The sequence below is a fragment of the Fringilla coelebs genome (assembly GCF_963513975.1).
Source record: "Fringilla coelebs genome assembly, chromosome: 4".
NCBI lineage: Eukaryota > Metazoa > Chordata > Aves > Passeriformes > Fringillidae > Fringilla > Fringilla coelebs.
The window spans coordinates 11,632,799-11,658,404 of record NC_140032.1 but is presented as its reverse complement, the minus strand read 5'-3'; the positions used below and the strand labels follow the sequence as shown (position 1 = coordinate 11,658,404).

At 38.5% G+C, this 25,606-nt stretch overlaps 1 protein-coding gene across 1 annotated transcript in view; it reads left to right on the top strand.

Annotated features, from left to right (window-relative positions):
* The window catches only part of SORCS2 (sortilin related VPS10 domain containing receptor 2), a gene marked incomplete at both ends in the record, with an annotated part of 522,327 nt that overhangs the window by 162,616 nt on the left and 334,105 nt on the right, over positions 1-25,606 (top strand). Inside the window, one exon of the mRNA XM_084203970.1 lies at positions 11,335-11,402. Within this exon, the coding sequence (XP_084060096.1) occupies positions 11,335-11,402 (68 nt within the window). The remainder of the gene's footprint in view (positions 1-11,334; positions 11,403-25,606) is intronic.

Below are 25,606 nucleotides of genomic sequence, written 5' to 3'. Positions count from 1 at the left end.
CATGCACAAACATTTTTGTTGGGGTGCTATTCATACAACTGACTATTAAAAGTCAAATTTTAGCTTAAACAAATTTGTTTCCTTATTTTTAACACTGTGTTTCCTGAAGAAATGTCACTGGTCTTCTATTTGGAAAAAGACTATTCATGGAAGAATTGGCAGGGAAGATAGAAGTTTTTTTGGATTATTTTTTCCCCCCTAAACTTGGTCACTTTTGACATGCTTCTGTCTTCAGGAGGTGGCTGAGTAGTCTTGAACAGATGTTTTATTCATTTTACCGTGTCTACAAAATAATCTTCTGCAGCTATTTTTTGGGCTGCATTGAAAGCTTTTTTTTCCTTCTATTTTCTTCTGAAAAATACAGGCCTACTGCCTTGTCTAAGAGGATGATAGGCTTGGGAGAGGTTTGAAAATAATTTCTACTGATGAAAAGCTATTTCTTCTTCCAAAGCGGGGAAATGAAAGGAATTGAATGTTGTTTTAGACGTATGCGTGATGCATTTTTTCCTGCGGCCTCTAATCTTATAAAATTATTGCAAAATACAGTATTAAAAAAAATAACAATGTGTGTAGTTGATCAGGGATTGACATAATAGGTCTGAGGTAATTTCCAGTAGTTACTTCTGCTTGCTTTCTCTTGTATGTTGTGAGTGAACTTTACTTCAAGAAATGTCTATTTAGAGATACCTCTGGCAGTGTAAGTTCCCACTGTATGGTGAAAAAGCTTGCATCTTTAAGTTCAGCTCTAGCTATTCTCTTGCAGTGGTCTCATGACCATTATAACTTGACATTTAAAGTCAGAAATTTGTACAATTACATGCATTTAATGGAAAACACAATGTGGTTGTTTTTCCTGTGCACAGAATGTGTGAGACTTGCAAATACAGGTTTCATCAAAACTGAATCCTTCTCTTCATGTAAGAAATTTCAAGATCTGATTTCTTTTTCCTGTGTTTAGAATGGGCTTAATCCAGATTCTAATTGGTTCAGACTTTGGATTAGACTCTGTTTAAATGCATGGGTATGGAAGGGGGAGGAGGAAGCAACGAAAACATCCACAACACTGAGCTGAAAAGCTGCCATTGGTTTTGGACTGTAGCTTCTGAGCTCTGGATATTACTGTCTTTCTGTCCTGGCATCACTTAAACCACTAACTTGAGGAAAAACAATCTGCAAGAATTAAAAGGTTCAGATTTTTTTCTTTGTTTTGGGATAAGTTAATTTCCATAAGAAAAAGATTGTTGACTGTTAAACAGAGAAGACTATTCTCTTAAGTTTCAGAAATAAAATATAAATAGAGACAGGCATTTGTAATTCAAATATAGAACAAACTCATTAGGAAAAATGATTGGAAAATAAACAGCAGTTCCAGAGAGATGCTCAGTATAATGGAGGACAACAGTAAATGTCATGTACACTGTACAAAAGTTTTAACTGTCTGATAGTATAAAGTTCTATTGTAAAGAACCTTGGAATTAATTATATAATAGTCATACCTACCATTTTGAGGAAATGAAATACAGGATTTTTTAGTAGTTGAAAAATTTAGTCTGCAGCAACTTCTGAGATGATATGTATAATTTTACAAATTTCTCCAACTCTTTCCTTTGTTTTTCTAGGAGGTAAGGGAAAAAAGATTTTTTTCCATATTAAAGATGTTGCCTCTTTGGCACAGTTTCTCTTACATATCAGGACATTGGTGATACAGAAGCACATAACTACTGCAGACCTGCTGGCTCCATGTGTGGGTGTGTTGCTGTGTGCTGTGGGTAGGAGTATTAAGGGAAAGGGTCTTGGGACCCTGAAAGCTTTTGGGAGGTGTGAGAGCTGGGTCTAGGAACATAATGGATCAGAAAAGAAGATCCTTGGGGTTAGGCATATGAAATTTAGATGTGTCTATTGATCCTGCTTCTCAGTTTGTTCTCACTTGATATGATGTTTTCTGCTCTGCCTGGACTTTTCCTGCAGCATATTTAGGCAGGGATTCATCCAATCTTTCTGAGAGGGTCAAGCTGGAAGTGTAGGTCCTAAGTATGATAAATCACTAGGAAACACAGTAGTTCCAAAGAACTGTTACGTCTAGATGGGCAAAACTGATCTCTAGAGGTATGTCTCTCTTTTCCTATCCGAAAGTTGGGATAAATCAGGGTGATATATATGTCTCCATTTCTCAACTGTAAAATAAACATTATATTAAGGGGGTGCAAGAAGCCTGAAATTACCACATTTCTACAGAAAAGAGCCATGAGAAGGTGTAAGTGTAGAGGTAACTGTTCAGGAGAGTTCTAGGCATGAATTTAAAATATTTCCCTTCCACTTCTTGTGCTGCTTAACTATAAGATCTATCCTTAAATCCATGAAGACAGAAAACAGTAGTGCTCATAACATGAAGAAAGAAGTACTTAGCATATTTCTAAAATAATCTGTGATCATGGGGAGAGACCAACCATGAAAAACATCAGTCTTTAAGGGGGAGAATTTCACATTAAGGGTTTTTGACTGAAACTGCTTTGCAGCTCTAGCTACAGCCAATTAAATGCTGACATGCAAAAACTGTCTCTAAAGAATCTGTTGAATACCTAAGTCTTTACTGGAGTAAAATAAAGAAATATAGATCTCATTTATCAGGGCCTAAAATCTTTTCCTGCTTGTATCTACTTGATCTGAGGGTCATTTAAAATGTATTAGAGGTTTAAGATTGGAATGTGAGGCTAATTTGAAACCTGGCTCTAAGATGACTGAATATGTTATTATACTTCATAGTGGTTAAACTAAAGCACAGTGTCTGTATGACAGGAGGGATCCAAAATGATGTGGTGAAAGAGCTGTTCCTTTTCACAGATAATGCTATATAATTCCACTTAGCTTTTTTATGTCCCCATGGCTCTTAAAGTAATGGACACCTAGGGCAGAGGCTGGGTGAGGAAACACAAAAAGCTGGCAAAAACTCAGCGCTCACAGATTGGAAATCTCCTGGTTTGGCTTCAGACTGAATGTGGAGAACTTTCCAGCACTCCCTCAGTCGCTTCCAATGTTTTCTTTGACGTATTTGGCCCCTGACCAATTTTCCCAACTGCTCCCAAGCCCTCTCTAATAGTCTCCTAACCCACTTGGATGTTCCCTCTGCTCCTTTACGCCCTTTCCATTGGCACGGATATGAAGTTCTGCTGCTTCAGGAATAATGCTGAAGATAAATGTGCTTTCATCCTTCTTCTCAAAGGGGTTCATTCCCAGTATTTTACAGTAGCTGAATTCTGTTAATGCCATTTGAGGTGTTCCAAATTTATTGTGAATGGGGCCACGGGGAGCAGGCAGGCTTGGCATTGGAGTGGGAATGGTTCCCTCTCACATTACGCTAGGGGCAGTGTGTGGTACTTCTGAAATTAATTATTTTAGCAAGATAAGTAAGATGAAACAGTTAAAATGAAAGGCAGTCCTAGAGTGACTGACTTCCACCCAGGAAAAGTGGGTGGTGTTGGGCCTTGCCTATCCCTGTGTGAAACTGCAGAGTATGGTCCTTGTTTGGAGAGGCACCCAGGCACTCCTCACTGGAAAAGTGACCAAGCTGGAGGACTAGGGGGCTTTTGTTAGACAGTATCTGGAGTATCAGCCTCAGATCTGTCTTGGGTTATTCCTGTTTTACTAGGCAACCTGACTTTTTTTTTCATTACATTTCATCCTCTTTACTCTCTTTTTTTGTGTCATTTTTCAGCCTGATTTTGACTTTAGAATAAGCAGAGTTAAAGTATCCCTGACCATGTAAATGCTGATTAGTACAACACACAGGGTCCACATCACAAAAGGTGTGAAACAAGTTTTTCATCTGTCTCTGGTTTGTCTCTGGTCTTCTGACTGAAATATTAATCAGCAACACTCTGTCACTGTAATAGAACTGCCTTGGTCTTTAGCATGTTTGTCCTGGCAGAACTCCTTTCAGGTGGGAGTGTGCCCATGTTCCACTCTCTAGACCATGTTCCTGTGTTTATCTTTCCCATTCATACAGAACAAACTCAGGCACCTTATATTCAGTAAATATAAATTTCAGTCCTTGTTCATGACGAAGAAGGATATTAAACAGTGTGGTTCTTTGACTGATCTTCATGAAGTATCAAAGTCCTTGCTTCCATGTACAGTGTTTATAAAACCTTTTTATGATAGACAATTAGGTCTCATTTGAACACCATAAGCCATTTCAGAGATAATTAAATTTTATTTTGAGGTCATTGTAGGTTGATGAAACCTCTGATAAATATGATGCTATTTGGTACAATGATACTTAATCCTGTGGTTCTGGTGAAGACAGAGCAGCTGTGGGGGAGAGTAACCAATATGAACACGTCTGCCAACAGCCCTGCGTCAAAGGAAGGCTCTGCCCAGCTTGTGGTATCCTCCTCTATTGCTATTTCCATATGTCTTGCATAATAATTTAATTCTTTAAATTAAAAGCATAGTTATTTTTATATGTAAATTTTTTTTTAAAAAAAAGCTCTGGCCTTGAGAAAGCATTTAGTGATGCAGATTAGAAGCTCAGCTTCAATTTTCATATTTTACTATTGGGCTATAACACTAAATGAGAGAATGGGAATATTTCACAAACTGCACTTAAAATCTGATTTTTCTTTTCTGGTAGTGAATAACTATATAATAGTGATGATGGAGGTAAACAGCTTATTTACAATATTGAATTCCTGAAATATTTGGAAGAGACTAAAGATGCTTTACATATGCCATCATTTGATGTTAGTTCTGCTTCCTCTTGAATTTTCATTGGAATGAAAAAGAATATTCACATAATAAGTTTGGTTCTGCAGGAAGGATTGCTAATTCAATTTAGAATACATTAGTAGGGAAGATAAGTAAAGCTAGTCCGTATTTAAAAAAGAATCACAATTAGGGGACTAGAGAGACAGGAAAAAAATATCCTTGCTTCATGTTTTAGAAATTTTTTCTCTTGGCATGTTTGCAAATGTGGTTTTAAGAACTCATCAAATGCTATGTTAAATATTTAAACCTAAAAATTCCTCTGGTTGTGTAGTAAAAGGCAATGACAGAAAACCGGAGATTTTTGTGTCAGAGGTGACATTGTTTGGGGCTGTTTGAAAAAGAGCAGGAAGTTTAATTAAACAACTAGTTAAAATATTAGGCAGTTTCCAAAGCTGCAGATTTGATTCTAATAATTCAGACTGAGTTCCCTCCTGTTTGCTTGAGCAAGCTCTGCATCTGCAGCATGCCCAGAAATCCTGGACCTGCACCTAATGGTTCTAGAAAGAAGCAGCAATGTGAATATGTTGGAGTAGCAGCAGTCCACATTGGCTGACCAGTTCTGCATAGGCTTTGATTTTTGGGGACTGATCATCAACAGTTACATAACAATAGTCTCTGTTCTTGTGTGGGTGGGTCAGGCAGTACCACATAGAAACCTGTGCTTATCTAGCAGCCAGTTGCTAACAACTGCACTAGCAGCCCAGCTGCCTGGGTTACAAATTACTGAAGATAGGAAAATATATTTGGGAAGCACCTTTATTTATATGCCTTCCCCATTCTTGTATTTTTTGCAGTTTTTCGTTTATTGCTGTTCTAGATGCATCTGTGCCATGGACTTGTGGTATAAACTGATATGGCTGCTTAAGCCATATGGCTCTCTACTTCTCTGTTAAATATGATTGGAATTAGTCAGTAGACTTAGAATTAAAAGGTGGGGATGAGAAGCCAAACCCATACATATACAGTGTTGTACATATGGAGTGGCATCACAGAAACATAATTTTCTTAGGAGCTTGCATTGAAAATCTGGCATGAGCTGGTAAAGGTTGATGGTGATGGTGTTGAAGACTTCTTGTATTCTTTGCTGGAACTGTAGGCTCCTGAAGGCAGTAGGTTGTCTTTTTGTCCTGTGTTTGTACAGAGCTAACAGAGAATAATCCTGTTCTGTGCTAGACAGTGGATTAAATCTATTTGATATCTTAAAGTTACTTTTCTGTATGAGTGTTTTCAGGGTCAATGTGTGAAGTACTATGTTTAAAATGGTTTTGGATCTGGAAGCAATCACAACCACTGCTTTTAAGACTATGCACTTATTCAGCTCTTGTGGATGGAAATACCTCTTAGAGAACAGGAATTGAGTCATTATTGTGTCTTACTTTGAATTATGAATTAATTCACAGTATGGAATTATTACTAATGTTTAATACAAGTGCACTGGTATAGTCAGTGACTTCATACACAGTAAGTCCTCTCGTCTCCCAATACAATTTAGTTGGAAGAAATAGAAATCTAATTCTTTCAGTATTTCATATTAAATCATGTATTGCTTTTATGAACTTTATTACCAGAGAGGAGTAGAAGCTTATACAGTGAATTCTTAATAGCTTAAGTAATGGTTTAAATGTTTGCTTTTTTCCCTTTTATCATAGTACTGCAACAGAGTCAACCTAAATGCCCTTTTTCTGTTTAGTTTTCTTAGCATAATCAAATTATGATGTAGTTATTAATAGTAGTATGTTAGTTAGTCCATATAATAGCCTTGTAGGTAATGTACCATCATATTAATAATTTCCTGAATTTTATTTTTCTCTTAAGAGTCTTTGTTTTAAATAAGAGATGTGAAAATTAATATTGCTCTTAGCATGATGATTGAAGAGCCTGCTGCTGCAAAAGTGGAAATGGCTTGAGGGATTTGAGCAGGAGGTGGTCGCCTATAATTTCTTAGGGAGCTTTTTGATTATTAGGTGTCAAAAAAGTTTGGGAATTACAGGGGGTGGAAGTGAAAAATTAATAGGATGTGCCTAGAACCTCTTGATCTCCCCAAAATAGTTGTGGTGTACAGTGGAATAGTTTAATAGCTGGAAAGGTGAGTGAGGCTCTGTTCTTGAGCAAAACAGCAGCTTATGTTCCAGTCATACAGGGCATTAAGTGGCTCTCATAAACACTTCTTTGGATTTCAGTGGGTTCATTCACATGAATTAAATTAAGCAGATGCTAAAAGGTTTGCAGAAACTTGAATCTGTCTGAGGAGTTTATTTTCCTGGTAGCTCTGGCTGCCCAGAAGTACTTACAGCATGCTCTCACTGTCTAAAAACTTGAGAAAAGACAAAAACTCGCAATCATGCTTGTAATTGTGCATTTGAAAGTATGCGATTTTTGCTATGAAACTTCTAAATAGATTAAAAAAATCCCTAAACCTAAAATCACAAATTTCAGGAGTCAAATAAAACTTTATCTGTAACAATCTGCATGTAGATAGAAAAAGAGAGATCTTTGTTAAGAATGGTCCTTGAAAAAAAAGCATCATGGAAAAAAAAATAAAATAGTTTTACAAAAGTTGATGTTTATCAAAAAAAGGACCTTAGCAAATCCTCTGCAGAAAGATAAAATATAAGCACCAGGAATGGTGATTGATCTAGAATTCATTTTTTTTCCCTTCTCAGGACTCTTTGCTAACATGGTGATGAAAAGAGAGGATTAAAATGGGCTTCTTAAAGCCAAAATTTTATTAGTAAATGATTAAAAGCACATTGTGTCTTGTAAAATGAAGTTGCGCTCTTTTCAGCCCAGCCTTGCTGCAAAGCGTTTTCAGAGGAGAGCAACAGGAAAGGAGAGGGGATAAACATAGATCATTCTAACTTTCATTATTCACTGGTAATAATATCTGTGGAATTTTCCATTTGTTTTCCTGGTCTGTCATTCACTGAAAACCCAGTGCACCCCTGAAGAAAGGTCTATATCCAGAAAGGATTTTGGATCAAACTGCTTCAACTCCTTTATTTGGAGAACAGTTTGGACCTTTGACTACTGAGAATTCACCCAAGGCAGGAATGTAGTTATGGAATCAGGGAAATGATGTGGGACAATCAAAGCTCCATCTGTGCACCCCACTGTCCCTCTCCCCACCAAAAAAGGAGAGGGAGGATGAGGTAGAGAAATTTCTGAAGACCCAACACGGAGAAATTGACTGGAGCTAGTTATTTCTTCCATGGAAAACTAACTTCTAATGCACATTGCATTTGATTCTTGGAATTCATAAGTGATTTATCTTCCATACCATGGCACATACAGAGAAATACTGGCTTTATGGAGAGGCCTTTACCCAAGGCTTTGGTAAAGAAGCAGGTAATAAAAGCTAAAAGTTTCCACTTTCTTGTTTTCCCTTTCAGTATTTTTGTCCAGAAGCACCACCAGGTATTCACAGGTCCCTAGCATGCAACAGTAATCACTGTTGCCACCTCCATTGTCATACTCTGGGAGGGAACTCAAAGAATTGTGGGTGAATATAAGTTTAAATGGTTTAAAATGGTTTCACAAGTCTCTGGAAGTCCGAATGGAGAGGAGATTTCTAGATAATCCTATAAATCCAACTTAAAGTAAAAAAAATCGGATAAATCTTAATTTTCCTTCATTGCCTGCATTTATTTTAGCTGTAAAATAATAAGAGAAAAAAGTTAAATTGCTTGTAGCTGTCCATGACTGATGGTAGTATGTGCTGGTTAAGAATCATATCCTTGATCACTGCTCAGTTGCTGCTGTGCCTCTCCCCACCACAGGCCACCCAAGCACTTTCACCAGGAGAACCATGTGTATGAAGCACTGGCTTCAATCCAGCCTGTAAAATGCTCGTAATTATGCAGTCTCATTAAAATGAAATCAGTGAAACAGGCTTCTGCTCTTAAAAATGATGGGTAGAATCCAGAGAGCCTGAAGACCTTTACGCTTTCATTGTGAAATAGTTCCTTCTGTTCCTTGGATCTATCTATTAATTTAGAAAAACTGCCTGTATGGTCAGCCTGGATCCTGTTTTCAGGATCACCTGAAAAGATGCCCCCAGGCTAAAGGACTGTGCTGTAAAATCTGTTAAATAGCTGCCCTCCATTATTCAGATACTGGGATGAAATCCACTGGCAAAGTTGACATGATGGTCAGCCCCTCAGCAGCTTCATAGTTCTTAAGTCATGACAGGAATGTGCTAATGTTGTTAGTTCAGAGATGGCTTCTTGAGGCTTTGTTTTTCCTGCTAAGTCATTCTCTCCACTTCCTAAAGTGCAAAATAAGGTATTTAAATTTTTCCATGTATTAACCAGTCAGATTGGAAAGTACTGACATCAATTTTTCAGAGCTCTGACTTAGTTTAAAGCACCAATCCTGCAGCATCAAGAAGATGTTTTACTGCTTCTGGCTGCTCCCCACTGCAGTTTGCAGTTACCTGAAAGCCATTCAGTTGAAGTGTGTGGAACAGCAGTGCCTTTCTGGTTTGGTGTGTGCATGCCCAGATGAACTGCAGCTAGCCAGCAGTACCAAGAGCCTGGCAGTCTTTAACATTCCTGACAGGTGCTGAGTTACAAAAAATGGCTTTTCTGGAAGGTTCTTTGTTGGTGCATCTGTACAGGTTATGCTCAAAGCAGGTAAACTGAGGGTGACACCATAGGATTTTCTGTGGGTGATTTTAATCTGTTTAATTCATCAATGGAACATTGGGTTTAGCCTGTGGCAGGATGGCTCCAACACACTTTGCTGAAAATTATCTGAATTTTAAAATTTCCAATTCTAGGATGTGCAGGGATGAAGACAGTTGGTTCACCAAGTTCAGGATTCAGCCTCCATTTCTGCACAAATGGAAGGAAAGAAAGTATAAATATTGTAATTTTAGTTATTTTCTTTTTTATTTTCATGTACCAAATATGCATTCTTGCATCTCTTAAACAAAGAAATTCCAGATCAGTTTTTGTGATTTAAGAGGGATTATACTTGTTTGGAAAGGCACAGTCTGAAACTTTTTCCTTAATAATTGGAGCCAATAGATGCTCCCAGTAGTGAAGTTTCTTTCTTTTTCTTCTTAACTGCAAGCATCTGAAAAAGCTGTAGTGATGATACGGATGATACAATAAATAGCTGACCTGGTAGAACGTGCTTGGGCTGTAGCCAGGAATCTCATCCACAGATACATTCTCCTTTGGGAAATGGTTCTTTTCCTTTGCTTTGTAAGTCTTGTAGGAGCCTATTTTTTTTTCTTTTTTTAAGCCAAACTTTTAATTTAATAAATAATCAAATTAAGAAAAGTGATCTGGTAGATTGTGACTCTTTTGAGAATAGGACTGAATAATAGTACTTGTGAATTACAGATTGTTTCCACTTTTGCTTATATCAATATACATCCAGGAATATGTGTTGTGAGTTTATTAGGTTTGGCTAACCCTGGGTGAGACTGGTATTATACCTCAGTTCTGTAAAACATTGCATTATTCCCATGTAATAACATCCTCAATCTCTCACAATCTCCAGCATACAAGGAGTGCAGCATAAATGTATCATTGGCATATTTAATTATCTGAATAATCAAAGTGAACACCTGCTTGCTGTTTGCTGTAAATTTCATCTGGTGGTCAGGGCAGAGCAGTGCCAGGTAAAGAACAGCTTGCCCCTGACTGTTGGAGACTGGTGTTGACCCCACATTAAAGAAAGCCTCCAGCTGTGCAGGGGACCAGCCTGTTCTGCCTCTCTGGGGTTGCCATGGGCTTGTGGCTCTAAGAGCCACTAATATGGACTGGCAGCAAGTGAAAGAAACCTGCAAAAGATCCAAACACAAACCATAGAACTGAGCTTGATACACTGGTTGTGGACTAGTGCTTCACATTATTTGACCAGTGAATTTGTCACATGCTGAGCAGATGGAAAATATTTCTTGCTGACTATTTTCATAGGATGAAGATGTTTTGTGGATAAAATTTGCTTGTGTGTTTTGTTGGCTGTTGCTGATGTAGATGAGTAATTTACTGAGCACAGAGCTGGTTCATGAAAGGGAAGAAGTGATTCTTCAAGAAATGAAAAGTGATAGCTATGACAGTTGCATTGCTGATCTTGTAAGGAAGGCCAGAGCTCTTTTTTTTTTCTGATTTTTTTTTTCTGGAAAATCAAAATTAGTCACCATTGTTTAACACTTTGGATTAAAAAAATAATTGTGTCTGTTGAGTTGCCTCCTAAATGTAAACTAGCAACCAAGTTGGTTTTTTCTAATCAGAAAGTCATAAAGATTACTTGAGGAATGTCATGTGGTGGTGATATTTATGTGACAATTCCAACTCCACTGTTTATGTGAAATGGGCAATCTTTCACAGTCACCAGGTTTGCAGAAAACTTCAAGTGCTGAAATCGCTCTTCCCAGAAAAAGAAATGAAAAATCCAGGCTCAAAAGTAAAACTCTTAAGAGTTAAGAATGAGATCAAATGCTTTTCAGATTTTTAGAAGCCTCACTTTTGTTTTTTCCAAAATCATGCTGCTCATGTCTGCTTCTGTTTCTTATGTCAGTTTACATATTTAAATCTATTTATTCTCATTTTCTTTTAGGTGATCCTGATCCTCACCAAGTATTATCATACTGACATGGGGAAAGTTCTGGAGAGCTCTTTGTGGAGGTAAGTCCTCTGCTTTTTCTATCATCTTCCCTCCTGCCATTCTTGGAAAAGATCCATCCCTTCCTCTTCCAGACTGCTTCTGGGTTGTGTTGGTAGCTGATGATGATGCTACTGTAGTGTAGCACAGTATTATCCACAGTGTCATCAACTCCTACTCCTTCTCTTCCTTGAATGCATTTCCTGTTGTTGAATTAAAGTTTGTAATGAGCTTTAACAGTATAAACAAAGAATGGAGAATATAAGGTAACTTCTTGATGCTACTTTGCAAGTTGCCATGTTTTTCCTTTTCCTAGAAATTCTGTATCAAACTTATTCAAAAGGTTTGAAATACTTACTTTGTTGGGATGTGTCTTTTGGGAATTCTTGCTGTTTGGGTAGTGTACTGAGGTTAGTAAATAATCCTGCTTTGGAAGTTGTTAGGATTGTCTGGATGAAGTATACCAGCAGTGGAGGTTATATTGTGTTTTATGACAACTGGGAATAAATAGTAATCCAAATAAATTTCTGATTCTCATTCCCATAATACTTGTGAATTAAGATACCAATATGCTTGTTGCCTGTGTGTGCACATATTGCACAAAATTTTCCACAATGAATTTTTGCTAGACCTATCATGTACATTTGAAAAGTGAAACTATTTCACTGTTATCAATAAATGTGGTACTGCACCAGTATTTGCTCTGCTAGTTTTGCTGGCTTTCTCTAGCAGTAGAAATAAATGACAGGATAGTTAAATTCAAATGTAGCTCATAAGCTTTGGGTCTAGAAACAAATAGTTTATCTAAAACCTCATGGCTTAGGTACTTTCAAACTTCATGCTGTCCCAAGAGTTTGTATGGCAACTTGACCTTCAGCTGTGAGTGTAAGGACCTTTACAGAGACAATCCAAGAAAAGGACTGGGTAAGGGAATAGGGAGTGGGAAAAGTCTTTTTCCAAGACAAGCTGCAAAACAGCCTTGTTACTTATTTTGAAAGAGGTGGCATTGTTTTAACTGTGTGGGGTTTCTCAGTGACAGTGCTTCTGCAATAACTTGTTGTCATACCAGGGTCTGAATAGTGCTCAGTCTGGCCAGGGCCAGTAGTCCATGCAGAATAAGGGTATTTCTAGTTATAAGAAGGAAGTATTCAGGAAAAGAGAGTAAGATCAAATGGAGACTGCTTAGCATTGGCTCGAGATTGGCCTTTTTAGGGCTGTGACAGTTCATTTGTAACTGTCCTTTAAACTTACACGATGAAAAATTCATTGCACATTTGTTTCTGTTTTAATTTTTATCCAACATCTTGTGCAAATAAGACAACCAAATGACAGTTTGGATACTCCCAACTGTGTAAGCACACACTGCTTTCCTGCTATTTGTCAGTGGCCCATACAACATATGCAATATATTTCAAGTTTTCCAATTCATACTTCAGAGTATCTATCATAGTCTTTTAAGCATTTTCAGTTGGATTCTTCAAAATAAACTCTTTGGTCTTTTAAAATAAACATAAACCAGGCTTCAGATAATGTTTCTGTCTTTGGAGAACATAAACACTTAAAACAAGGTCATCCAGACCTTGCTGACAGCTGGTGTAAAGAACTCGTGTGAACTGCATTCAAATAAAATTGATACTAGCGTGCATCATCTGGAAATCGTGCCTTTTTACTCACAAGGAGCAGATGTACCAGATGCTTTGGTACTGGCACAGGTCAGGTCCTGCCCCAAGGGCTGGGCACACGTGTCCCCAGGGCTCTCTCTCAGTGGTGTTGGGCTTTGGGGATGTGCTGAGTGCCCATGGCTCGACTTTAGTGCAGCAGGGATGGGGCCTTGGGGGACTCTCCTTGGGTGTGTCTTGTGATTTCACAGGGCACAGCCCAGCCAGGGTCTGGGCATCAGCGTGCCTTGGCCTGTCTGCTTTGTCAAGAGAGCCCTTGGGAGCTCACTCCTTGATGTGATGAGGCTCAGAACCTGCTGATCCAGGGATGGGGATGGAGGCTGGGGCTTGTTGACCAGACAGGTTGGATGGGTTATGAATCCCCTGGTCTAGTGGAAGGTTCCTTGCCCATGGCAGTGGGGTTGGAATTAGATGGTTTTCAGGTCCCTTCCAACCCAAACCAAACCATGCCATGATTCTGTGGCTTCTAAAACCAGGGGTGATCTTGGTGATGTATTTTTGTACCTCCGCAGAGCATTGTCAGTTTGTGTAGGTAACTTATGCCTGCCCACATAAGTCAGGTTACAGGCTTGGGAGACCTAAATTTGAATTACCTTAGAATTTTTCCTTGTTGAATAAATAGGGAAAATAGTGCTATGTAATGAAATTATTAACAGGGTTTTTACTTGTAAGAGCCATGTCTGGTTGCACTGAAGGGGTGAAGACAAAATGTTGATGGAAGTATGCAGGTAAAAAATACCAGACTGTGCTTCTTTAGTCAGCTATTTCTGATGCTTTCCTAATTTGCTTATTAAGTAATTGTCAAGGTGTAAATTGTATAATTATTTTACTCAAAAAAGCGTCGGGAAATAAATAGAGATAACATTGGTTGCCTCTTGAATATAAACTAAAATAACTTTTTGAGAAGGAACAGAGGATTATTTTCAGGTCTACTTTTAGAGTTTCCAGACTGTGGTATATATTGGGAATACAGGTTGGTTTGGTTGTCATGTTAGAGCTCATTAGCATGCTGAAAAAACTGAGAATTCAAATACTAAAATTATTGCAACAAGTTTGCATACATAGAAGATACTTTACATACTAGAGCTGTTTGTGTCAGAGTTCACACACATATTTATCCAGCATATTTACAGTATGAAGGAGCTGAAACCAACTGACCATTAGGTTGATTATGTGTTTTCATATGCTTTATGGGCCCATTTGTGCACAAATATGTAGGAGCACATATTTTACAACCTCTGATAACTGCTTGCATCTGTTCAGTGCCTGTAACTTTAGATATAAACTATTTGATTGTAAAATTTAATACTTAACTTTGAATTAGTAACCACTATGAAATTAATGATAATACTTATCTGAGTTAATTATTCCTAACAATATTGGAAATATAGATGATTATTATTATTCAATTTTATCCATGGAACAAGTGACATGGTAACATTGCTGAAGGTTATGCAGTGGTGACTCAGCACTATAGGGCCATGGAATTACTTCCAACCCTATGCTTAGACTGGCTCAGAGTCCTGTTACTGGTAGGCATACAGCCTTCCCTTTCTTAGCTTAATCTAAGCAATGAATAATAGATGCTGCTGATGATTGCTAATAACGTTTTGATTGCATATTATCAAGCTGTAATGACAGAGTAATGCTAAAGTGGCTTGCTGTGTAATTGCCATTGTTCCCAATGGCATCACCATGTTGTTACTGCTTCACCACAGCAAAACAAACGGCATTACTTGATGTTAACTGCACTGTTGGATCCTCTTAGCTTTGCCTACTGAGTGCTAGGTAGCCCTAGATGAATGCTAGGTAGCCCTGTTTTCAGAGAAGGGTTGTTTTGCCCCATGTTACCACTAAAGAAATACTCAATGAAGAAACAGACTTCCCCACCTCCTTAAATATTTTTGGATGTCACAGTTGAGTTTTCTGGGAGTCCTTACTCCAAAAGCAGCCTGAGGGGGGAGAAAAGTCATGTTGCTGAGGTTGAAAGTCTAGATCAGTGGTGGCAGGTAGAGGGGAGAACAGTCTGGAGAGCCTCACAGATAGCATGGTGCTTGCCAAATCCCAAGGAGCCAGGAATATCCTGGCGGTGGTGGCACAGCTCTTTCTGTCTGCGCCCACAACAAGCCACCTATTCAAGGACAAGGCTCACTTGTGCAGGCCTGCTGGCCATCAGGAGTGATTGGGGCACAGTGACTGCAGGGGGCTTTGGGCATTTACAGAGTGCAGGCCTACACTAAAGCAAAAATCCAGACTACAAAGAGCTGGAGATTCTTTTAAGGTGGATAGAGTGAACAGCATATGGCTCAGGAAAGTAAAATTTCCAGATGGCTCACAGAATGTGTGAAAATGAATATGGACATTTGTTTCTAAAATCTTTGGACTTGTAGGTGAAACTCATTTCAGCTGCTTCCTGAAATTAATTTTAAAAGGAAAACAAAAACCCAATATACAGTTCAGTGCCCCAGTGAAATTTTTGGTATGAAGTACTGCTTAATAAATGAGCAACAGTATTCTGCAACAACTTGCACTTCCAGATGGCCTTATATTGTGGCTCTGCTTTGAAAAGTGACTTTGTAGAAATGGCCCCAAGGGATGGAGTTATTGAGTCTGTGATTTTCATATCAAATTTTCTCCTTCCAAATTAAAAAGTAAAAAGAAATGGCTTTCTAATTATTAGCCCAGTGAACTCAGCTTGGGATCTAATGTCTAGCTGTGCTTTCTCTAGCTAATGCATCATCATGAGTAATGCAAGTTCTGCAATCAAAATAGAGTGTTCTCAATTATACCTGTGCAGCTCTCTTGTGCTCATAATATATCCTTATTTACACCTGTTCAGCTGAGCAAAGGTTTTGGGCAACGTTGAAAAGGCAGTCTTACAATTAGAAATTTCTTTCTCTTACTGAAAACAGATATTTTCATACTCTCTTTGATCATATTTCCATATTCATGTAATAGTATTACAAAGACTTTCATTGTCTTTGCTGCAACTTGCATTGTCTTGCTAATACTCAACAGTGTGCCATAATGAATTGAATTGTGCAGGAAAATCTTTATTTTAAATTTATTTTGGAAATATAAAATGTTCTGTAAAACCACAGTTAAAAAATGGATGTAGTAGGTTTCAGCATTTCAGCCATGTTTTATTATGGGTGTCAGGAGGAAAAATATGTAGAAGGTAAAGGAAATTAAATAAACATATCTTGACAAACCTTGGAATGTGCAAGGAATTGAAGAGGTGATTATTGAAGAGGTGATTATTGATGGTTTGAATGGGTAATGGAACTGATTCAGGAGCACAGAGTGTGCTGCTGTTGCCGTGTGTGCCCTAATGGACCCATGACCTACCGCTGACTCTCTGAGCCCGAGCCCAGCACAGTGGGCTGGCAGTAACCTTGTTGGTGCCTTGGTGTGGCACTCATCCTGCCATGTTTTGGCTGTAGCTTTTGGCCATTCAACAGAGGAATCAAATTTGGCTGTGGATATTTGGGACTGTTCTCTGAGTTGTGACCTATAGATTCCTCTGAAGGAGATGTCTTCTAAAAGGCTTCCCAGTGCATGGGATTTAGCTGAAGCAGGTACTTTTTGGTCTGTGTTGCCATAATAAAATTTAAAGATTATTTTGATGTCTTAGTATGTATGAAGGTCTGAACTGAAAAAATATATCCTACAAGCAAGTAAAAGCTACCAAATAAGTCTATCCAAATTTCTTTACTGAATATCTGTTGGTCACAGATGAGAGTGCTGCGTCACAACTACTTTTCCATGTCTTCAACAACTTGGAATAATGATGATGATTTTGAATGTTAAGATGTTTCTGCACTAGCTTGTGATCACATAGAGAATATATGACATGCAAATTAAGATCCAGTTAGAAAGCTGTGATTTATGTAGTTAGGAAAGGGCTCTTGCAGTACACTTGTGCTTATTGAAGCTGATTGCAGCATGGCTGCTGAACATGTTAAATACATCTTGGAGCATGAGAATTTTGCTGCTTTACTGGTTGATTTTTTTTTCCCCTGTTAATCCTCCTTCTGGAAAATGAATTAAGTCATTGCAAGATATAACTCATAATGAGTGAGTCAATTTATTGAGAAAGAATAATCATTTATTTTAAATGGCTTAAGAATCCTTTTCTCTTGTTTGAGTAACTTGAGCCTAAGTAATAGAATTTCTGATTCCTTTAACTAGTGCAGCAGACTTCATGGGATTTGTACCACAGGTTCTTGTTTTAAGTAGACTCTGTTTGGCCAAGACTGATGGTAATAGAATTGATCTTTCCTTCCCAAGACCCATGCAGGTTGGAAGCAGTAGGATGCTTAGGAAAGTTGCTTTGCTGATGTTTCCTCAGTTTTGTCATGGTATTTTATTGAATAAGCCTCCCTACAAGAAATGATCCTCTTTCTTGCCAGCCTCAGCAGACAGTTTTAGGTGAGAAACAGGAAATGCTGTCTTTCCATGCATTAGTCACCCATGGGGCTTGTGATTTCTTTTGCCCTCCCCCCTGCATAAAAGAGGGACGTTTTACCCATGATCCACTCTTTTATATAAGCAAACTGAGAACAGCAATCTTGGGGCTTTTATTGTGGCATGATTCCTCTGTCCTAAGTTCATGTGAAAACCGTTGTGCTGTCAAGTTTTTGGTAATTGGAGGTGCTTTGCTGGATTATCATCCATTAACTCCCACTGTCAGCAGGCTGGCACAGCAGGGAGGTGCAGGGCCCATAACCTGGGGCAGATGGAATCACACCATCTCTTTCTCTCTCTCTGGGTCCCTCTATATACCTATATATATGTATCAATGTTTTCCACTCTGTGAAATGAAAGAAATGAGAAACCACAATCAAAGCAGCTACTTTCATTGCTCATTGCATTTTCATGATGATGAATGAGGTATAAAACCTGGGATAGGATAGTTTTTAAAATCTGAAGGGGGTGAAGTCGTGGTGTCAGGGAGCTTGTGATAAGGTACATGTGACATTCCACTCAGCAGTCAGTGATGGTGCTGGTTCCACCTTCATTCCACCAGCCTATTGTGACCTTTTTTGAGAACCTGCCATTACTCTTCTTTCCTCACTTGGTCTTTTGTTTCTTGGAAATACAGGTAATTTGGAGAACTGATTGTGGGATTTGTAACAGTGCTGGGGCTGTAATACTGCATTAATACAAATAATAGGAAGGAGCTGTAATGATTATGGATGTTTAATGTTTGTGTCCTTAAAGTTTTTGGCTTGAGCCTGAGAAGGACAGGAGTCCATCAAAGAGCACGGACACACCATGAGGCTCACCTGAAAATACCTATATTTTCCCTATGAGGCAGCTGATGGCACAGTGCCTTTTCATAGCTGATCTTTGAAAATACCATTTTGCAACCCCCTGTTGAGTCTCTTAGAGTTGAGCACCTTGTGCACTGATGTGGTATGTGGAATGTGAGCAGCTTCACTTGCTTCTGCAGTACATGCAGTCTGCTCCAGAGCATCCACTGTGAACTGATTGCAAATTAATTTGGTTGTTGGGACTGAATGAATGAACAGCTGCATGGTTAATTATGCAGAATGGTATAGAAAAATGTAGTGTTAATGTTTTATACCCTCATTATCTCTGCAGTGTGGAATATATTTTTCAGTGTGAAAATAACAAAGGCAATATTTCCCACATAATTTATTTATTAAGATCATCATATTGTTAGGCAGCTTTCTCTGATTTAATTTGGTAAGAATTGGGAAAATTAAAAACTCAATACGGGCCAGTTTCTCAAATGTAAATATAATCTTACATGCTGAAGAATTTGAGGGTGTGGGTAGATGGCAAAAATGAAATACATTTTACAGTAAGATTTAAATGTCTTGATTTTTTGGGGGGGCTTTCTGAAATACAGAATGTTAGTTGAGGGTTTTTCCTCACTCTCCCTGCAGCCTGTCATTGAAAAGATGACAGATAATATGTCAATTAGTCAATAGAATCTCTGTTCCAGCCAGTTTTTTAAAAATTATTTGGGGGAGGTATATGTGTAAGTTGATTTTGTCCCCTCCTGCTTCTGCTCCCCCTATTTCTCCCTTGGTGTATTTTCCTTCTATTGCATATAGAACAGGGATAACAAATTTTTATGTTTTAACAAATACCTACTCTTGAGCTACCCTTCAAAAAGGATATTTCACTTTCACACTGATTTTTCTCTCCTAGTGGCCTTTTTTGGCCAGCTCTCACCCTCCCTCTCTCCCAGAACTGGTTTGTCTCTTCTGGGCCTGATTGCTTCACTCCAGACTGGAGAAGCTGCTTTTTAGATAAGGTGTGAAGTAAGTTTTGGTATTTTGGCCTAATATATTGGCTCAAAACCTGTTTTTTTTTGAGGCTGTTCCAGAGTTGATATCCTTCTGATGGCAGGGCTTTCTCTTCATACTTGCTTTGACAGACTGTGGATATTTCAATGACCTGTGAATACATTTTATCCCAACTTTCTATCGTAGGATCTGTAATTGTCATTTTGGGCAGGAGTGGGGCAATAATTGTTATCACCTTTTTGTTGAAAAGCATCTGTGTGTCTGTGTGAGTAAAAGAATTCTTTTTTTTTTCCCAATCTGGTATGTACTTTCTTTACTAAATGGATATAATTTTTCTTGAAGAGCATGCATGCAGCTCAAATTATTCCCCTTGATAAAAAGGCATCACAGTATCAGCTGAAATACAACCACGCCTGGGCAAAAGCTAGGGAAATGAGTAAAGAGACGTGGTAAAACAGTCTTAATAACAAAAAACTTAACAATTGGGTTCAAAAGCATTTATGTCATTCAGCCTTTTGATAGTCTGACTTCCAAGCTTTCCTTTCTGGCAGGAAGGGGATGTGTGGTTCTGCTTTCTGTATGGTTTAGAATCGTTTTCTGTAAGGCTGATCTTTCCTTAGGGTTGTTGGCTGTTCTGAAGACTTCAATGTAAAACTATTCTAAATTTTACTCTCCCCCCAAAATTTGGAAACTTATCATTGTTTTATCTTAATTCTTACTATGTGCTGTCCAGTTCCTAATTTAGCAACGTCTCTTTGGGATAGAATGGAAAAATCAAGTTGTGCTGTTCTGAAGTACACTGACTACAGTTTGAGATTTCTCTCCCTTCACCCTACTCCTATGCAGTTTCTATACTAAATACTGGTCTCTCAGGTTTCATTAATTTTGAATTTTCTTCAGCCTGACAGGTAGAATTAAAAAAAAATAACAGTATTTTTCTTTTATCCCCATTTAAAAATATTTGGAAGAAAAATATACATGTGATAGAGTTTTGTATATATGATGATTTCAGGTGCATAATACTTAAGCTCTTGGTGCTATTTTGGTGCAGTTTTTCAGGACAATTCAGACTTCTCAGTGCTAGTGGGGAGGATGCACCAGTAAAAGATTAAACCTCTGCACTGTGAAAGTGCGGTGCATTCTGGCACAGTGTGGAAGCCTAGAGTGAAAACTCCCATGCCTCAGCTTTCCATGTGGCCTCAGATGAATATAGGAATCTGTTGGTGTTCCAGACTGGAAAGCATCCAAGAATCATCTTTAAATAAAACTGAAGAAGGAAGTAAAGTTAATTATGTAAAGACCAGAAAAGTGTGTTACAAATATGCTTCATAAGACACCATGACCTATCATAACGTTACCTTAACAGGTCCAGTTAGAGGAGCTCTCTTAATGTGGCCAGATATGTGAAAAGCAGAGTTGGAGTTCCGAGGTCTTCAAAGTGATAGTAGGACTTAGCTTCTCAAAACATTGTAAACATTTGTAAGGTACATCAATAAATAAATATGAGTGAATATTGAAATATAAAATTATTTTTGATTTCCATGCTAACTGGAAGTCTTGGTACATTCAAATGCTTGAGTTCTTATGTTTTGTTTTGGTTTTTTTATATCATATTTGGAATAGATACACAGTGCTGTTATTATAATAAAGATCATTATTTATTTTTTCTTTAGCATGTTTGTTAGGGCTGGGAATAGGATGTAAGTTTTCTGAAACCCAGTTGGTCGCTTATATCTCTGCTTTACTGGCAAGTTTCTACTGTATTGCATCCATCAGAGAATGATTCATTTGCAAGGGAGCACAATGGAAAGCAAGTACAACTCCTGCTCAAATCAGGAGTGGCTGCAGAAGTTAATCAGGTCACTCATGGCCTCATCCTGCCTAGATCTGAAAAATGTCCAGGTCAGAAATCTCACAGCTTTACTGGCAATGCTTTGCTGCTGCCATTGCGAGGGGTTATGTCAGCTGGCATTTCCCATTTTGCAGCTTATGCTTGCCATCTATTGCCTTTTCACTGGCTACTCTGACTCTGTCTTATTTAAAACTTCTCTTTAGATGCTGAGTGAAATGAGATTCTCCATTAGCCTCATTTCCTAGAATGACCTAACCCAGCTCCCTCAGCCATTCCTCGTACATCATGTGCTCCAGTACCCAGCATCTTAATGACCCTCCATTGGACTGGCTTCACATTGCTGAGCTCTTTCCTCCGTGAAGTGACACAGATTTTTTTATCAATATTATTTTTATTATTTTTATTTTTCATTCCATTTGCAGAACTGGGATTATCTGTTTTCTGGAAGCTCCTTTCTGCTGCTCTCACAATATAAAATAGACTGTTCTATGGTGAATTATTTAGAATAGTTACCTTATTTATCTGAATACAAAAATCAGTGTGAAATGCTGAAATCATTAGCAGGGGAAATTCAATTCTTTAGAAATTGCTTAGACACCCAAGTCACTTCATTACCTGTACAGAAAGATAACACTGGTCTTGTTTGCACTGAACCGCTCAGTGTAAGAACGGTGGGGATGCCAGCATTAACTTTTTGTCCTCACTTTTGTTATGCACTATGAATTCTTGATAGGTTTTGATTTAGTTGCTGGTACATTATTTATGACATCTCTTGGCTGCAGCTGCTGTAATCCACAAACCAAAGCCAAGCCTATTATTTCTAGTAATAGAATTGTATTTTGTTGTAGAGCAACTCCCAGGTAATTAGGCAGGATGTGCTGTAATTGGTTGTAACATAGGCTCTTCTAAATAAAGCATTAGTCAGACTGAATGGCAGATTAAAGTCTTTTTTTTCTTTTGAAGATTTGTCTACGACAGGTAAACATTAATGTGACCACAAACATTAGTTTTGCCAGGAAAGGAGGGAGAATTTTTGTTTTAATGATCCTCTACTTGGAAGAGTCTTCTATCCATTGAGAATATTGAAAAGTGCAAAGCCAAATTTTTTGAGGGCTTTTGGAGTGTAGGTAAATCTAAAGTCTTATTCAAAGAGTGGACTAGCAGTTTTTACTGCTATTAGATTTGGGTTTTGGACAATTTTGAATCATCTTTAGTTTGATCTATACTTTTGTATATGTGTATTGTTAATTGAAAGTGCTTCAAGGGTCGATGTAGACACCTGAAATCTCTAGAGTAAAATCTGCTAATTGCTTTAAAAGGTGATGATTAGCTGAGAAGTAATTGTAAGAGGTGCAGTTTGGTGGATTTCTTGTGTCTTGGCATCTTCCCATCAAAGCTGGATTCTATTGTGAACTATGTGATGAATTCCAGTTAGGTAGAAATAATTCAAAGAAATGGAATGAAATTCAACATTAACTTTGAAAGTCCAAATATACAGTAGCCACCCCAGAACCTTTGAAAAGCTGATGGATTTGCTTCAATTTATGTAACAAAATAGTGAAACAGTCTTTGTCAGGAGAACATTCAGAACAGGGGATGGGAAACGTAAGGGAGTCAGGTTGGACTTGTTCTGTTGAAAGTTGTTCCCTTGAACATGTTGTTTTCCCATAGTGTTTTGTTAAGAGAGAAATGAAAGAACAAAGGGTCAAAACTTTTATATGTTATGATTCTGTCTTTTTTTTTAATCAATATATTCCATTTGGCTGGATAATGGGGAATGGTGTTTATGAAAAGGCTCTAGTGTGTTCTCTTGTGGGTAGTGAAGCAAAGTGGATGACTGTGTTGGACATTACAAAGAAAATATTGGGATGACACTGAGGCAGAGCCTAGACCACACAGGGTTTGCTCCAGTTTTCCTTTCAAAACTCCCCACCGTGTTATAAATTCACAGTTTAATTTTCCTTTGCACTCTGTCTGCAAAATTCCCATGAGAAGTAGCAGCTGTTGGTGCTGCTGTGCTCACAGTGAGCAGGATTTCCCCTTCAGCAAGTCGCAGGTTGATTGCTGGAAAACAGCCGCTCCAGAAGAAGTGAACTGTGTGGTCTTACCCTTGGGGCCAAGCTAACCTGCATGGCCCTCCATCTTCTCTCCTGGAAAACAAACTGTGTTTTAGGGTACAAATGCATGGGGGACATGAGAATAAAGTGGCTGAATTGGCATAAATCACTCCAGCACCTTTGGAAGCACTGGGGCTCTATTGATTTGTATGGGTTACAAGTCAGGTCCTAAAATTGTACCAATTGTGGATTCTTTAGACTGAACATCTGTGCAGTGCATTTCTTTTGTTATTTCTTCTGGAAGTAGTAATCATCTGTTCCTATTCCTTTTTCCCTCTTCTTGACTGCCTCTGAGGAGGCATTTTTTGGATCACTGGAGTATATGTTCCACAGATGAAGTCCTGCAGCAGAAAAAGGGTTAAACTCAAGTTCAACAGCAGGAATTTTCTCATCTTGACAAAATTTGCTCAGCAATTTGTTTTTTGCATCATAAAGAATTTTCAACTAGGCAGAAATTGGGTGATTTTCCTTGAGGTGGGAGAAAGGCAATATTGAATATGTATAGGTTAGATTAATCTGAGTAAAAACTGGAGACTTAAAAGGCCTCGGGCTTCCTCTATGCATCTGACAACGATTGCATCAGTTTGGACATCAAAATGGAGAGAAATGGCGTGTTAGAACTAAGTCTGCTGATCCTCTTATTCTCATGTCCCTGATCTATTCATTGCTCTGTCACAAGCAAGGATCTTTGTTGAGCCTCACACCTTATTACTCATTTTGTCACTTAGTGTAATGGGCAGAAGGAGGCACACTGGAGGCCAAGAGGCTTGAGTAGATTCTTGGCTCCTGGTTTCCTTCTGCATTTGATAGGAAATGGCAAGAGTCCCAGTGCTGAACTCAGTCTCTCTCTCCCATTAAGTTAACCAGGCTTAACTCAGTCCTACCTGACAGCTGAATGGCAGCGGGACAGTCAGCTGCAGAAAGGCAATAGTTTCTTTCAGTTTGCTCAAAACACCTCAGCTTAGCTGCATATTGGAAACAAGCAAATGGATCAGTCCCACCTCTGCTGAAAGATGTGAATATCCAAATGTAAATGTAAGAAAACTGATTGCCTCCAGTTGTGTGGGGCCACTGCTCAATTTGGTCAGTGGTATGGTGCACATGAGGTGTGGCTTCTGATGGTCTCATTTATTTTCAAATCAGCATGTCATTCAAAAAGAGTATTGTAAGACTCACCAAAGCTGTTAGCATGTGTGTTAAGTTGGTCACTGTCTTTGCTCAAGTGCTAAATAAATTAGCCAAACATTTCTATAAATGACAAGTGCATCAGGGCATGTAGCAAAAGGGGGATAGAATCATGGGAGCATTTGGAAGCTGGAGACCATGGCCTGGTGTGAGGGATGCACAGCCTTCAGATGTCCAGCTTATCAAAGGGAAGTAAAGGGCTGTTTAAATCTAACATTCAGTTTACAGGAGGGCTTGCTGTTTGCTCAACCCTGGGTGACCTTTGCTGCAGCCAGCAGAGTCAGGGAAGTGATGGATGTGTTTATTAATTTGTTTTTTCTTGCTGACATTCCCCATCTTAGCTGGTTTGACCAAAAATACCTTTCTGACTTCTTGCTCCTTAGCCAGATTTCTCTGTAAATTATTTTTGGTGAGTTTCTTTAAAAAAGAAAGGGAGATAGTAATTGCTCAGTTGGATAGGTATGTTCATTCTCCAGTTGTTTTTCTACAGGTTGGGTGAAGGATCAAAGAGTAGTAGGCAAGTAAAATAAGTACATGGAAGACATTACCACAGTTCTTTACAAAAAGCTTTATAACATTCTGACTTGGCAATAATGCTTTATTAAAAAAAAATAGCTTAGTTTATAAATTTAATCCCATTTATAAATTAATAGTACATAACACCAACTTTGCATTGGGAGAGTTGGTAATCTCCATCTGATTGCTCACAGCCAAGTTCTTGAAGAGGTCAGAAGCCCCAAGAGTGTCAATGATGATTTATGTTCCAATAGGGAGCTGCTGCAGAAGGACCAGGAAACTGATACAAATGCAGCTGTGAAATATGTTCTTCTCTTGGGATGTGGATGATTCAGACTGGAGCTTTGGCCATCAGCACAATGTTCAGTTTTATCTCCCTAAATGTTTAGTGTCATAAATAGTAAGTTTTGAAACTGTGAAATGTTGCTTGTCAATTATTTTAAAGACTGTGTGAAGTCAGAAGGCATCCTTACCTTTGTGCAACAGGGAGGGAGGAAGGGAGGGAGGGAGGCATCCAGACTCGTGCCTGGGTGTTCACTGAGAGTGTGATTAACTCGAGTGTCTTAGCAAGGTGTGTACAGACCAGGGCTGTGTGCC